At 36.0% G+C, this 17,320-nt stretch overlaps 1 protein-coding gene across 10 annotated transcripts in view; it reads right to left on the minus strand.

Annotated features, from left to right (window-relative positions):
• The window catches only part of KCNMA1 (potassium calcium-activated channel subfamily M alpha 1), a 413,353-nt gene that overhangs the window by 93,177 nt on the left and 302,856 nt on the right, over positions 1–17,320 (minus strand). For all 10 annotated transcript variants that reach the window (XM_059477360.1, XM_059477359.1, XM_059477354.1 and 7 more), the window contains exons 17-18: positions 16,104–16,190; positions 12,203–12,279 (exon numbers count right to left, since the gene is read on the minus strand). In XM_059477360.1, coding sequence (XP_059333343.1) covers positions 12,203–12,279; positions 16,104–16,190 — 164 coding nt within the window. The remainder of the gene's footprint in view (positions 1–12,202; positions 12,280–16,103; positions 16,191–17,320) is intronic.

Raw genomic sequence — 17,320 nt, forward strand, 5'->3', positions numbered from 1 at the left:
AGAAGATTAAATCCTGTGTACGCCACTGAATATGTAAACTGACATCTTCTACTCAACATCCGATTTTTAGAAACAGCACTAATTCTTACAAAACCTACACATTGTTTCAAGAAGCTCCATACAATGGTCTGTGATTTTATTTACCTTGGAAAAAAAGCCTGCTTTTATAATCAAAAGTTAAAAAAAAAAAAAAAGGAAAGAAAGAAGTACATTAAGCAATTGTGGAAGCAGACCAACTCAACTGGGGCACCACAACCAAAGCAAGCCCTGTAATAGTATAATGACCTTTAATGAGTGTCTGGGGAAACAATACAGTCGTAGCATAAAAGACAAAGGGCAAAACCCATCATGGCTCCACTGACACTAATTTAAAATGATTTTCAGAACAACTAAAGAATGTAAGAGAGGTAATCTGATCCACCAATCTGACCTCACTTTGATTCTGGGGCCCTGCTGCTGCCATTTCTAATTGTCAAACACTCTACATTTCACATCTGCTCATATTTAATGAAAAGCTGACTCTCCCCACCATTCTCTGAGCTAACTAGCTCTGTCAAGATGGGCATCGTCCGACCCCTGTGCGCTGCAAAGAAAACACACTGATTTCTATTGAAGCCCTGCCAGTGCAACGTTGCGTGCATATATATATTTTAATTGGAAAAGAAAGGCTTATGCTGCTTTGCAAAGCATGTGAATTGGTATTGATTTTCGTACTTATTATTAACAGTCAAAGGTGACTCGCCTCACAAGAGGAAGACTGAGATCTCTTTTGATTTGAAGGAGTGATGAAGGGGGGAAAAGGCCCATGAAGGATAGGATGCTAAAAATCCTCAAAGCTGTCAATATCACTTATCCTTCAAAATATAACATAGCTCTAACATGTTTCCCAAAAAGCTCTGGCTTTTGTTGGAAATAATACCATTATTGTGGAGGGTTTTGGCTCAGCAGGCAACACAATCAAAAATGTTTACTTTATCTGCCTCTGTAGAGTCTTAAGTGGACTTGAAAGCCATGGTAAACCTACAAATTAGTTTTTCTTTCCTTGCCAAACAGTGCTAATGGCAGAAATTTTACCCACTTGCAGGGGACATATTAATTTATCCTAATCTGGTTGCTGTTAACACCAGTGCCAGGGCCCAGCCACAAACTCTCTGTACCAGTCTGTACCCTACAAACTCTACTAGGCACAGTGTTACTGAGGCTGATACAGTGTACAAAAAACTGTACAGGTAACCTGTAAACAAGGTTTCTTGTTTGCTTTTCTTAACAAAGTATGCTTTACTACATTTTACCCTGATAAAATTCTCATTAAAGGATAAAACTGTGTTTATCCTAGTTTTAAGTCCTGTGATTTACAACAAGACTTAAAACTAGGAACCATCCACCTTATGGTGATACATGAGTTGCAAGCAAGTAGATTGCTAGGATGTTCAGAGTGCTTATACACAGAGAGAGATGATTTTTGGTAAAATCTCCAAGAAATCCTATGAGAATATTTTTAATTAATATGGTCTTCAGACAAAAGAAATGTAACAAGTATAGAATTTTTTTATATGTGACTGGAAAAATAGTTCGTAAGTCAAAATAGTTAAAGCAAAATCATTCACCACTTGGGCTACATACTGCAATATGGTACCAAAAGACAACCAGGTGCATAATCTAAAATCTACATTAGTCTTCATAGCAGAAGGCACTTTTGTCCAAAATGACTTGCCTTGGAAAATGGACATGCTTCCTGACCAAAACTCCAATCTATTCTCATAGCTGTAGCTGAATAAGTTTATAGCTTTCCTTTGCCATTTGGGTAGGGAAAGGAAAACAGCTCCTGTCCCAAGACATAGTTTTGCCTGTTAAGAATGACTAAAGAGGACAAGAAAATGAAACAAACAAACACACAAAAAACCATTTAACAATCTTCTTCAGTTGATGACATCACACTGATAATCCAAGCTTTGGAATCCCTACAGCTTGTCTGAATAATTAATCGCCATGCAGAATTGTTCTAGGTTCTGTCTTCTCCCTCTGAACTCTGATCTTTCAAAAGAGCTTTCAGGGCACATTCCAGAATGTTACTGTCCTATGGAACAGACTCTACATTTAATTTCAAAACATTTGTACCAGGGATTTGCACCAGCCTAGTTTTTCTAAAAAGGCGCTACAAAAAGAACAACCGATTTTACAAAAAGTACGAACATCTCTGTGGCTTCTGTATTAGATGGAAGATCTTGCTTTACTGAGAATGAAGAGTTACAAACAAAACTAAAGGCAAAAGTAGCAACATAGAATAGAATTCCATCTACTATATTGTATCCTGTATATTTATTCACTGCCCATTGTATGATGCTCTAGTGCCAGTATTATTAAAGGTACCCACTTGGCACCAGTCACAGATTTAGACAAAGGTCTGGTCCTCCACCAAAGCACTTATTGCTTAATTAATGACAATTTGCATTGTATGAATTAAAGAGAAAAGGTGTCACCATACTGCACTACTAAGGTCCTGAAGGCTATTGCAAGAGGATGCTTCATAAAGAGCACATAAAGCAAAATAATGATTTACATTTTTTTGCATTAAAAATAAAAACAGAAATATAAATACAGAGCTGTGATCAAATTTGGGGTTGATTTTTTGAAAAAGCATCAGCCCAGTAAAAACTCACAGAACTACAATGCACGACACAAGACAGGGATGATACCACAGACACCACAAACATGGAACAGCATGTGTTGGTGTTAAAACTTACAGGCACGTAAACTGGTGGAGCAATCATTAACAGAGACAGAAGAAAGTGGGAAGGCTCTCTCAAGGGTGTCCATGTTACTATGTACACTGCCTGACATGCAAGAGCAGTCACGCTCAGAGCGTCCGCAACCAAAACAACATGCCAGTCTCATTCTCTTGTAGATGGACATCTTGGCTATAACCATGTGTTGGATGGGAGGAGAGGAAGAGCAGCAGGTTAATGGCAAGGTTATAGATATAACAAGGCAGCTGGAAGGTAATTTAAGGGATTCAATACAGGCCTTAGTTAATGTTAACAGTCTTGACCCAGGAAAAAAAAATGCAATGAGATTATTGATAACACTTTGGCTGTACATTAAAAGTCGGGCAAAAGATTAATTGCTCTTTATTTCTGCTCAGTCTTAGAGGGTGACCGCAGTCATGGGGAAAAATTACTGTTTACAGTCAAGTGTTTGGATCAAAATAGAACACAGTAAAAGCACAGAATAATAGGAATATGCTTTTCCCTTGGCACAATTAATACCACTGGATTAAAATGAAAACAAAAGTCACTAGTCCATTAGGTATTTTAGCCTATCCTGTTTCCTGTAAAAATCAGAGATTTCTTCATATATAAATATATGTATGTATGTATACACACACAGAAACACACATACAAATGCTTTCTTACATACACACACTCATACACACATATGCATTATACATACACACATATATATAAATATATTTATTCTTAAATATATTATAATAATTTTTCAGTATTAAACTGTGCCAAGGACCACCTTTACTGCAATTAATTATACATTATTAAAGAGTTACAAGATATTAATAAAATTCTCCAAAAAATTAATTTTGCTTACATTTTATCTTCAGGAATTCAAATTAACTATTGACAGAATACCAAAATTTGCCCATATAGGAGACAAAACTAAAAATGGTAAATATGCTCAACATTAAGTTCAGTTCACAAATAAGGCATCACCAAAAGCACACAGAGCATTGGTCCACTGAAACATGCTGAGCCAATCATTGGCATGGCTTCTGCTCTGGATTCAAAAGTCAATCAAGAACAAAATAACTGAATTTAGAATTAGGTGTTAGTTCCAAAACAAGTGCCAGGTCAGACAGAACATCTTTATCTTTCAGTCAACTGAATGTCCTTGTTATGTATTTCTAGAAATATAGAGCATCCTATTTTATAAATTCATGTATAATTACCATCCTGGAATCTTGCATGTTATCAGAATCAGGCATGTTTACGTCTCAAGGAATCCAAAGGCCATTTAGATTGTTTCACATGCTGCACTGAACCAACTTTTGGTAATGGTTTAGATTGAACTGACTCAATTATACTAAAAACAAAACAACACTGACAGGCAAAAACAGAACCTTAAAAGCAAATGCAGAAAAAAGGTAATGTTTCTCTGGCCTGTATCTTCAGTTTAGGATGTCTTTTTTGCTTTATGGTAATGACATTAAATTTAAAAGAATTTTTTTTTCCAGTTTCTTAATCCCACAGTCACCAGGAAAGAGGGATTGAAATCACTCAGATGGGTCAAGTCCTGTTCTAAGGCCTTGATGGCTTGCCATACAGTATACTTGTCAAGCAAGGGTAACATTATGATTGTGGAAAACAGGCATTGAGGGAGATGAATGAGTGATCTCTTCAGCAGCGACCCCATTCCTCTAAAACTTTGCTCACATGACAGATGCCATGTTCTTTTAGCATCCTAGTAGAGTTATCTTACAGCTGTTCAGAAATTCATCATGCAGCATCAGGCTTGTTCATTGCATAGTACATCATTCCTCAGAGCTTGGCTTTTAGTAAGAAGGTTTCCACTGCAGCTTTTGATGCATACACATTCAAACTACACAGAAAATTCAAAACAGCATATTCCCGTGTTTTCCCTCTAACTCTTCCCAACACATTCTTTAAAGTTGAAAAGTTGGACAGTAAAAGAAAAGTGAAATAGGTTACCAAAAGTGTAACAGTCTTCCCAGTATGCCTACTTTCTTATTTTTTAAGGAAATTAAAGAAAAATAAAGGGTATTTGTGCAACACATTGACAGTAGGTGAGGTTAAAAAAGCAGGCCCATTTTGCTGTAATTATAGCTGTTTTGAAGGACTTTTTCTAATCAAATGCTGTAGCAAAACACTGCTCAGAAATTCCCAACTGCTACGTCATTGGTTAGTAACAGTCCCTGGTTTTCATTTACTTCTGGCCATATCTTGTCAACAGTCAATAACAGGATAGGACAAATTTATGGAAATTAAAAAGAAATCATCCTTAAGGGCAAAGAAGGCTAGGAAGGAAAACTTTTTGTACCATTTTAATCAGAATTAAACCAATAAAGTTGGAAATTTAAGGCCTTCTCTTCAATAGGGGAAGGACATGATGGCGTTTCTCAAAAGCAATACCCTTCAGGGACTGTTTTTAACAATTATTGTCAGTTGTTCTGGAGATCATGCATCATTTGAATATTTCACATCATTATCATGCAGGAAACAGGCCTGGACCTGGAAATATAAGCAGCAGAAAGGACTTGCCACAAGGATTTTAACAAGTATATAAGCAACTGCATATCAGAGCAATAACTTTTGGAAAGAAAACATGCTGTTACTCTTCATTCCTTTTATACAGTCAGTTACATTCACACCAAATACAATACTTATTTCAAATAAAACAAAACACACATTATTAGTAGGGATGACTAGTGACAAGGTCAAAGACAGCACAGAAATGATTTTAAATGGTTCAGCCACACACATACCATTTTCTATAAAACTTCCATAAACATTAACAGAAAATGGGAATCATCAGAGAGACAGGGGGACCTTAAGAACAGCCTCTATGTGTGTGTGTTAAATTTATCTGACACCTGTAGGACCTGTGTAAGAATCAACTTATTTCTATTCCTAGATGTGTTATAAATGTTGAATAGAATTGTAATTTGATACTGGTGAAAACAAAAGTTGGGAAATTAAGGAGACTACTTTCCTATTTTCAATTGTATAATAAATAGGGAAAAAAAGGACAGATCCTTGTATTTTATATGATGACAATCACATAACATTTGTAAAACTAATCAGTAAAAATATCAGGGGAAGCTTTTACGGACACTAAGTTAAGACTGCCTAAATAATTTACAAAACAAGGCACATATGAACTACTCATTAAGAGCAAAAGGAGAGCAAAGTTTCTTTCAATTGCTTAGAAAGTAAATAAATACTTGTAGAAACTTCCAGATGCAATTTTTCTCAGAAGGTAGTAGCCTTCCTTTCTATAAAAGAAAGAATAGCTCCCCAGATGTCTAAGCTTCTCACAAGACCTTACTTCTGATCTCAAAAAGTCAAAAAGTACAGTTAAAATGTGTAGATTGTCTGGATCTGAAGTGTTACTTAGAGTTCACGAACAGTAATGGGAAATATTTCCAGCTGCAAAAATAAGCAAAGGAAACTGCAGATTATTCTCTACCTAAAATGTCAAGGAACAGCTCCTTTATCTTTTTCTCTTTTTTTTCTTTTTTTTTTTTTTTTTCTTTCTTTAAAGAAAGCAGAACAAAGTATTCCTTCTTCTCTCCTGATTTTTCGCAAGCCCCGGGCTGTGCCCCCTGCGCTGGGGCTGCTCCTCAGCGCAGCCAGGGTGGAGCTCCGAGGACATCTAGCGGATCTCTCCCGGGCAGCAGCTGCTCAGGAGCAGGAGTGGGAGCCTTCCTGATCCCCCAATGGTACAAAAAGGTACAAAAAGGTCCCAAGACACTTCAGAATTGAAATGCACACTGTTATTTCAATTCGTCAAGTTCTCATGATCCAAACTGTGAGTGAAAAATCATCAGCATTAAAGGCGACCAGGCTGGAGTGATCGCCTGCCAGCAATGCTGCTTAGCATCATGAGACTGACACACAGACAGGATTTCCCCCAGCACAGTTTCAGTTTCCTGAAAAATACAGCAGTACCTTAACCTGTTGGTGAGAATTTATTCACCTTAACACAACAGGAAAATCTATCTCTCCATTATTTAATTTTTACAAGTCAACGTCAAGACTAGCAAGTGAGCTTGCTCACTCTCTTGCAGTTTTTGCCATCAATGACAACTGGTTACTTGTTTGCTCCAATTCACAAAGTGCTGCTCTATGTCAAAACTGAAAAAACAGCAGGAGATCTGAGTGGACATCTTGCCCTATTTTAGTAGATATAAGAATGACTCAAGTTTTGATGTAATAGCACATTTATAGACCAATTCATTTTAATTTTCAAATCTGATCATGACCTTTCCTTCATTACCTTACAGAAGACTCTCAGCCAGTGCACTCTCAAAGCAAACTACTTTTCTAAACAAACTTAAGCTATTGGGGAAATGGAAAAAACCAAAACTACATGACCTTTTTTTTTTTTCTAGTTCTTTCACAGCATGAAGAACTCCTTTACTTATTTATTACAATTTAAATGAATTTCTTTAGTTCACAAAGGTCTCAACATAAGAACATATTTTAAATAAATACATTGCTTCAGATAAATCCAGATTACTTCTAGTATTTTGCCTCAAAGTCAATAGGATTCACCATTTCACCTATAGAATTTATTTGTTTTACTGCTGGTTCTTATCACGCTGACCAGTTTCACAATCTGCTTTTTCCTGCTGCTACATCTTTTTGCCGTGTCATTCTATTGGCTAAAAATAGATGTTTGAAGAAATTTTTGTTCTATCCTTGAATGTATTCTTCCACAACAGGATCTCAATCCTTCAGTGTAGTTTGCAGGCTCCACAATAAAATAAATAGCAAATAATGACGATGCAGGCCACCATAATTTCAAGAAGGCCAGAGCCTTCTTTATCAAGAGCATAAATTATTCCTTCATTCTTTGCAAGATCCTACAGTGTGTATAGATGAGAGGGGGAAAATATCTCAATCCTGATTAAGACCTGAGGTGTTTCCACACAATAAATTCAGAATATCTGGTAAAATGTTGAAGTTGCACGTTGAGGCCTCCTTTATTTAGAATAGCTGCAGCTACACAGTAAAGTTACAGCCTCAATCTGGCACAGCAACGCTGCACTGCAGCTATGGGATCCCCCTTGCTCTTTGAAAGAACAAGTCCATATAATCCCAACACTGCCCTATAACCAGTGCATTTCTTTGCAGCACTTGTATTTCTAAGAGCAAATTCTTTCCATGTCCCAAATGCTCTATTTACCATGAGTGTACACACAAAGTGGCTGATGAGAGCCTTCAAAGATCCTGCACACTTTCAAGTGGTATGACCTGGATTGACATGAAGTGGTCCATAAAGCTCATATTCTAGATATAATAATACTGTAAAACTTTACAGCTAAGGCCCTGGAAAGTCAGTGTGTGTCTACTTATGTAAGTAGTGTCAAAACCAGCAAGCTCAGGAAAATAATCACTGCAGCTTGTTTCCTGTTGAAGGTATCTCTGGGTTTATACATTAAAAAATCACACTTTTAATTAATTGTCTGGCTTTCTCCCATAACACTTTTTTCTGTCATTGGGGAGAAAAAAGTTAGGTAAGGACAGTAAAAGTGCTGTGCTACTCTTTGTGTCAGCTGTGCAATGGAAAGGACAAAGTACTGAAAACCTAAACAGGGACCTGACAGATGAATTGTATTTAACACAGCAAAGAGTGCTATAGTGGCAATTACCCCAGCCTAACCAATATCCCTAAAAATTCATGAGATACCCCTAGAATAATTTCAAGGAAATACTATTGCCAAGATCTAATTTTCATTTAGGGATAAAAATAAGCTTGTAGAAAAAAAGGGCAAATAGGTGGAAGAAGGGAAAACTGCTGTATTTTCTTCAACGTCACCCTAATCTCCATTGGTGGGAACAATGAGAAACTTGTGGGTATGACGTCACTGCTACATGCAACATAAATAAAGAAAAGAACCAAAATACTGAACAAAAATACTCTCTGCTAGAGAAAGACAGGTTGGACCGCACTCTGGGCTACAGGGAACCCATTTTTACTCACAATAGATCACTATCAGTGTGCAGTTAAAATATAGTAGGGGCCGTGTTCCAAGGCAGCAAGAGGAAAAATAAATCAAAAGTTTGTCAATTGTCATAGATTACAAGAAATTCCTTCAAACACATCAATGTACACATGATTTATCCCCTCTGGGGTTCAACCCCCACTGTTCACAGCAAGCACTGTCACTGGAAAAAATATATAGAGAATTAGACCATAGCTGTTGTACAAAATGAAAGAAACAGGAGGAACAGGTCATCCAGTTTAGAGATTTCATCCCAACGTGGCAGCATTTTATACAAATATATACATATATTTGGCCTCTTGCTGCAAAAACTACAGTTAAGTGGAATAGGAAAGAGATTGAAAACATAAAAAAAATTAACATTCTGTGAATAAAATTTCCACACAAGTATTTCTTTGGACAATATGCCATCAGCATTTATGTGTTATTCAGGGAGTGGGATGGGTAAGGAGAAAGGGATGGCAAAGAAACTGCAAAAGAAAAGCAGGATTACATGAATTATCCTTGGCCTTGTAGAAATGTACTGATCTGCCCTGAATTATTAATATTAGGCCTAACGAGTTTGGACAAATGGCTATGTAGGTCAGACTCACGTTTAGACCCCAACAATACCCCAAGCTAATATTCAGAAAGTGTCTAAACTGAAGTGCAACCTCAGATGCATTATTCAAGAATGTGAATTAAGTATTATGGGAAACTGCATGAATTAGAGCCACCATAATTAAGTTTTCCATTTCTTTCACATCTAATTCACCTGAATGTGTCAATATTTTTATATACAACCTTTCCTTTCATCTTACATATTTTCCACATTTAGCTGCCTCTAATTACCATGCTACTCGCTCATTAAAGCATGTATTTGTCATATAGAACTATATAGATGCATGTGCATGCAGTGTCAAAAATCAAATTGGCCTAGTGATGTATTACATGTTGACATAATAGTTGATAGTTTTCTAACCCAACAGGGAGAAAGTTTTCTCAATTTATGCTTTGCTTTGGTTAGAATTGCATTTTAAGACCAATGATTTGCATCATTTGCACATGGATAACATATCTAAGTCTTTTCAAAAGTGATTAGTGATTTGAAAGCTAAAACATTTTATGAGAATAACATTCTGCACTAAAGACTTACCTTAAAAACAAACCCAAACACAAAAAGCAGGTCCCATAAAAGGGATTTCAAAATTGCCAACAAAATTTGAGAAACAAAAATCACTAATTACTATTGAATTTTTTCATTTCATTAATTTTTCTGACAGCTCTTTAAAAGAAAAGCAATTGCCTTATTTATAATACTTGTGAGCATGCTCCTCATTGAAAGCTCTTCTCAGCTCTTCCACAGGCTGCCTGCTATTGTGGTATCTGTGACCCCTTGTGTGTCTAAGAAACAGCAGGAGAGAGGGCAGACTGAGGAGAGGGGAGACAATGAAAGGGAAATTTAAGATGTCATTCTCACTGATCATTATTCTTCACCTGACTCAGAGGATTCCTTCCCTCATTAGTGCTCAGTGCTCACTGCACCAGCTCTGAGAGCCACCTCCTCCTTCTGCCTCCCTAACTCCGTTTGTTTGCTCATCTGCCCAACAAACTTTCATTTATTGCACTCATATGTGTGACCATGCCATTTGTAACCCTTCCAACTGCTACTTACGCAAATTGTTACTCTTGCCTCTCCAAGGCTTTACTGCTGCTAGTATCCATTGTGTCGGCTGGGTCATACCCTGTTTCCTCCCAAGTTTCAAAGTACTGAGAAGGTTACCTTGATTCTCATTACTGTATAAAAATAAAGGGCTCTTAACCTTTATAATGTGAGTTCCTGATTCCTATCTTCTATGAAATGTGTAGGTCTCATGTTAAACTGAGAGATCTTTGGGATTTATTAAATTTTTAAGCGGGACATGTTTAAAAAGCATACACCATGTGAAGGAGGAGTACAGAAGAAAATAGAAATAAAATAGTTTTTTTGGTTTTGTTTTTTTTTTTTTTTTTCCTGACAGAACCAGATAAAATTAAGCAGGTAACATATTTCTCTTTAACTGTTGAGTAATTTTGAAAAAAGATTTCATGAGAGTCACAGGCACCCTGAGGCATCTGTAACTGGCTTTACCAGAACTTACTCAGCAGACTCATTGGCTTTGGCAGCAGTTCAAAGGTCACATTCTCACATGGATAAACTGTTCTTGAACAATTTTTTTCCAATATGTTAGGCAATGCATACATTCCTTCCACATCAGGCATGCTTTCCATGTGCTTTGCTCTCCTTGTGGCTACTGGGAAGATAAATACCATTTTCTGTCAGTTCCAGCCGCTTTCTCCCTATCATACTATTGTTGCACACTCGTGGTGTTTTGGAGGACAGGAGTTTTTTTTAAAATCTCCAGTGAAAATTTTTTTTCTTTTGAAAATGATCTTCAAGACTTCATCCATTTCAGGTACTCCAAAAGGCAGAGAATGTTCAGCCTAGGCTTTCTTCCATCCTCTATAACAGTGCACTGATAACTGAAGCTTTACATAAGAGAGCTTTTTTTATAGCAGACTGAAGCTATAAATAAGAGAGCTTTTCCCCTTTTAAAAGTAATGGTAAAATAGGCATGATCAAGCCCTTCTGAGATCTCTCAATTTACTTAATCAATACTTTTAAACTGAACTATGTTTGTCATGGCAGAATGCCATGGAATGCACATAAATAATTATATATTAAATGAGAAATTGATTCCTAAATAATTTTGCTATTGGTATTACAAATATGCATGGGTCAAGCACATCTTTAGTCAAAGTGCGGTTGTGATAGCTCCTGAAAAAGGTCCTTTCAAAGCATATATGGGTAAAATGCTGATTGCTACATATTTATAGAAATTCAGATGCAAAGTCTCATCTCCATTCAAACACTCATTTCTTCATTAAAAACTGTCCAAACAGTTTAGAACCTAACTAAACTTAATATTAGCATTACAGCTAAAAGCATATATATGTAAGAGGTGCTAATATTTAATTTCCTCCAGACAACCCTTTCCTCCACTAAAACTGCTCATTTATTTAAAAAGAAAAAAAAATTTCAATAGCTATATGATAAAATATAATTCCCTAGTTTCTTCTCTTGCACAATCTGTATGTTATGAATGAGAGAAAAACTTCACTGTTGGCTAATTCTTAACTCAGAAATTTCCACAGTTAAATTTAGCTTGACTTAGTTCTTCAGTTTTTGTTAGCATTGGTCTTTAATTTACTTTTTAATGAAGACACAGGTGTGAGTGGTGTGAAATGTAACAAAAACATATGGACTTCTGAAACTCAAATAGCACTTACTACGTTGCTGTGCATTTATTTCTTAGCCTTTCTGTACAACTGTGTAAAACATGTAAATGCATGTACAGGTATTCTTCAGGGCTGAACAGTTCATGAAAAGGAGAGGAAGGGAGGGATAGAAATATTACTTACGCCGTTTGCAGCCACATTTTTTTATCCTTTTGGGATCTGTGATGTCATCATGACAGGCCTTGCAGTAAAAATATGCCCTGGAGAGACAGAATGGAAAAACTGACACATTTCTTAATCCTTATAAATGAAATTAGTCCTATATTTCATCTTGTTGCAGTGACCAATTAAGGAAATGCGCCAATGCTAATTTACTTTAATCTTTGCAAAGGTTTGGACATTGAAAGTAGGAAATATTTGCTGCAAGACCATTAATTTCAACAATAAGCTCCAAATTAGTATTTCCTTTAATACACTTTTATTTGAAAAGTAATTGGAAGAATGTATGATAACTATGCCACAGTGTATTAGTTTATTTGTTGTTCATCTTAGAAAAAAGAGCATCTAATGAACTGAATCACAAAAAAGGACTTTTTGTTTTCATCAGCTACCAGGGTGGTTTTTTTAAAAGACTGTCTAGCACCCTGTGCCAATTTTTCAGCTTGGACATTTGATCATTACTGTATGATCAACACTGTACGTTGATCTTAAATAGGGGTAGAAACAATGACCCTGGGAACTATTGGCTTGTCAGCCTCACCTCTGTGCCTGAAAGATCATGTAAAAATCCTCCAAGAGGCTGTGCTGAGGGACATGGAGGACAGGGAGGTCATTCAAGAGAGGGAGCACAGCTTCACCAAGGAAAATCCTGCCTGACCAACCAGTTATGATGGAATGACCACATCAGCAGATAGGGAAGTACGACAGATGTCATTTGTCCAGACTTCTGTAAAGCCTTTGACATGGTCCCCCTCAACATCCTTCTCTCCCAGCTGGAGTGATGGATTCCATGGGTGGATTAGGAAGTGGTTGAATTCAGTGGGTAGTGATCAATGGCTCACAGTCCCACCAGGCACTAGTTACAACTGATGTCTCTCTAGGATCTGTACTGGGACCAGTGTTATTTAATACCTTCATTAATGAATCAGACAGAGGCATCAAGTGCACCCTCAGCAAATTTTCAGATGACACCCATACATTTTGCTGACAGTATGAGAACATTAGATTGCTACAACAAATAGGAGGCCACTGAAACAAAACTATCTACAGTCCAAAATATAAAAAAACTCAAAATCAAACCAATATTTATATACAGCCTCTGATTAAACACAGCCTTTGCCCCTGCAGCCAGGATGATTACTACTATTTCTTCTAGATTAATTATAGCATGGCCACTGCAGGTGGAACTATACTGGTAGTTAAGTGACCCATCATGAGAAAGATATCAGGTCTAGCATAGAGGAGATGAACCACATCAATGCTTCATATTGGTTCAAATACAAATTGAAATTGCAGGGAGACCCCACTGAATGCTATTAACATTTCTAAAATCAATATAACATGAAGCTACCAATGCAATATGTAAGTCCTAAACCTAGCACACTTTATTTCTCTAAGAAACTCACAGGAAGATTACTCTTTCAGGCTGTGAAATTGCCTTAGTATTTCCAAGATGCAAAATGTAAAAGGAAAACATCTCTGAGCACGTATACTTTGCTGCAGAAACTTTCTGGTCTTCAAGATATTCACATTCCACCAAAAAGAAAATCAACTACTTCCAAGGAAATGAGAAGAAAGTGTTTTTCAAACCATGAGTAAATGTCAAGATGTAAGCCAGGAAGAGAAAACTGCCTCAAATTTTTAAAATTTCTCTCCAGTCCAGCTGTAAAGCCCCTTTATTAAACAAGAACCAACTACCACAAATAGTCCATCACAAAAACTTCACAACATGAACTGCATATTGGTCATTGCTAGAAACCATGTTTCTGAAGTTCACTGCAGCATAATTGTCCTAAAGGGTACCTTCAATCCCATGTCCAAAGTAAAGAACAAATACCTGAAGTTATTGCTGTAATAAAATTATTCTAGATAATTGGGGTAAATTAAGTGGATTTGAAGAATGTGGATTTCTGGCACTCATGCTAACATGTAAATGAACAAGGAATAATGAAGATGCAATTCAGGTAGTTTGTATTATATTTAAACAGTTAACATTGTATGTGAAGCTATTTACCTAGGCATAACTGTTTGTAGGTGTAATTGCTTCTTATGGGAAACTATTCTTCTGAAAATGCAAAAATTATTCTAACAGAAAGAGTAATTGAACATTGTAGGTTATATCTCATTGTGGGATATATAAATATGAATAACTAGCTTAAGGGGGTTGAAATGTCTTCATTAACAAAGCCAGAATAATTTAATTTGCATTTCAGGTATAAAACATGTTTAATTATGCTTTATTGTAAAATCATTTTTCCCCTCCAAAAGATCTCAATTTTAGAACATATTTCTGAGTCTGATTGATAGCTCAAAGGGTGAAATTAACACTTTTCATAATTGGCTTTGTTAGTAGAAACACATCTGATAACCATTTACTTTGCACAGAGCAGCTAAGAATCATGGCAAGGGAGGCAGAGTATTTCTAAACATAGCCTTCTGCCAAAAGCCAGACTGAACTGGAAATCCTGTTTCATGTTCACTATCAAATAAAACGTGGCAGATGAATGATGTGAAAAATTTGTCTAAACGCCTTTATAACAGTTAACTTCTCCCTAATCTTAGCAGTTAAAATATTATGCCATTTTACTTAGTCTGAGAAAAAGTTCATTGCAGAGTGTAAAATGCCTTATAAAAGAAAGAAAACTAGCAGCTCAGTAAAGCAATGTGCAGACAGTTCTGCATGTTCAAGTGGAGGAAAGCAGCAGAGAGGAAAGGAACAGAATGCTGCAAGGCAGAGTCCCTGGGGCAGTGCAGGATGCACAGGCTCCAGAGATGGTGCTGGAGATGTGACAGGACAGGAGCACTGCTGCCCTGCTCTGTACATTTCACCTAGCCAACATCTACCTCAGCTCTTTCAAGAAAAGTAGAAGTCAAGTTCTCCAATTTCACTGTTTTGGTGTTTTGACTTTCTTTAAATATGCAGGGCAAGTAGGCATTGTTAGGTATTATTTCACTGTATTTAATCCTAAAAGGTTGGAAGTTAATGAAGAGTATCATTTGAATATTTTATCATTTTAAGTATAGGATTTAGTTAAAATACCAAACTCATGGAGAACAGCAGTAAAAATCTGATTGCATGACTCATAACAAAGATACAAAGAATGAGGAAAAACTCAGCTGCAAATATTAATTTTTTTCTTTTTTAATTATAGAGACACTGAATATTTTTCTTTGAAAAATTATTTTATCACATTGCTTTTTTGTTCCTTCCAAACATACTATAATCCTAACAAACAAGATTACACACATTTGGTCCTCAACACAATCTGATAAAACTCCTTTTCCTTCACCCCAAATCTAGCACACCCAGGTACATTGAGCCTGTGAAGTTGGCTGCAATGGATATAATGCACTTTTGTAGTTTGATTTATTATTATGAGGCTGTGGAGTTTGCAGCTCCATTAAAGGAAAATGACAAGAACATAAATATTATTTTGCTAATGCAATTACAGAATAAACACAGCAGCTAACTCGCATCAAGAATTTGCTAAAGTCTGTGTAGATAAGAACTCTAAACCAGAATCTAACAGAAGTGTCATCCTTGTTCTCCTCTCTCATAGTAATTCCTCTGAGACACAATAAGTATAAAGAAAACAAATGAAAATATTTCACATTTTCTAGGAGGACTCAAAAACCCAGTCTCTTTATTTCTTTTCTTGTCTGCTGCAAATTTCAGTTCCTTGGTACTTAGGACAATAGTTAGGAAAACTACACACACATAGGTGGTTCAGGAGTAACAACTCAATCCCCTCTCCGAATTTTTAAACAGATGATAATGAAAATTAGGTGAAGAATTTACATGTAAAGAAAAAATCTGAAATTAAATATGCTTGTTTCTATTCAAAGATAAAAACATTTTAATTACCTTTTTACTTCTTTGGCATCACTTGCAATGAAGAATCCTAAGGTACCTTCTTGAATCTTGACGTGGTTTCCAGGATTGATTAATATACTGCTCAGTGAAACAAGAACAAAACCAACAAAACAGTAAGTTTATATTAATTTTAGCTGAATCTTCCAAATTAGCTTTATTTGATTCTGTTATAGGGGACCCACTATTTAGGAAAGGCCGCAAGGAAATTTTAAGCCCTTCTTCCTTGATATTTCAAATCAAATAAGAGTTTCACATGTGTTTTACAAAAACTTTAGTTTGAGACAGTCAAATGCCTCTGCCTATAATCACATAATCTAAGTGCTTACATCTGTTTTCTTATCTTTTTGCTTTAATTATAGACTACACAAAGTCCTCTCAGAAATGTGAAGTGTGAAGCTGAGCATTGCTGTTTGCTTGCTGTCTCATGCAAAGTGGTGACAAATTCACAATATGGTGAAAAGGAAAAAACCTTCAGCCACTGCTCAATAACAACAAAAATATCACTTATGAAACTAAATCCTTGGATGCAAATTTTTGCCAATTTCTAGTGAAATAGAAAGTTAATGGGACCCCTATCTGGACATATAATGTTATTGTTTAAAATAATAAATACACACATACACTCAAGGGGAATGGTACAAGACAACCAGTCACGACAGCTGAAAAAACATAAAATGAATAGAAAATTTTTAAAACACTGCTATGCAGCCATGAAAGAACAAAAATAACCCAACCACCACGGCAGAAGAGCCTCAGCTAACTTTGACAAAGGAACTAGTATCAACAAGTGAGGTACTCCATGTCTATGAAATATCTTCATTTTCATAATAATTTAAATCTAGACTTTAGGAAAGGTGTTTTGCAAAGCACCAAGCTAAATGCAAATATACAGATAAATATAAATATATTCTCCAGTAAGTTTTATTCGTGTGAAATATATCTAAGCTTTTGGCTCTCTAAAATTTAATATAGCTTTTCAGAAGTTTTCTCTTCATCTTTTATTAAAGTTCAACTTTTCTAATTCAAAATGTAGTAATGGTATGCATATGCAATATAGAGTAAATAAAGACTACCAGGAATTGAAACACTTGTCCATCTAGCAAAAATTGATTTTATGGAAGTACATATACACAAAAATAAAGCACAATGCTGAACAGACATACATTACTAAAATTTGAAGGTCCAAAGTCTTTCATGCCATTGATAGG

This window comes from Ammospiza nelsoni, chromosome 8 (assembly GCF_027579445.1).
Source record: "Ammospiza nelsoni isolate bAmmNel1 chromosome 8, bAmmNel1.pri, whole genome shotgun sequence".
Lineage (NCBI taxonomy): Eukaryota > Metazoa > Chordata > Aves > Passeriformes > Passerellidae > Ammospiza > Ammospiza nelsoni.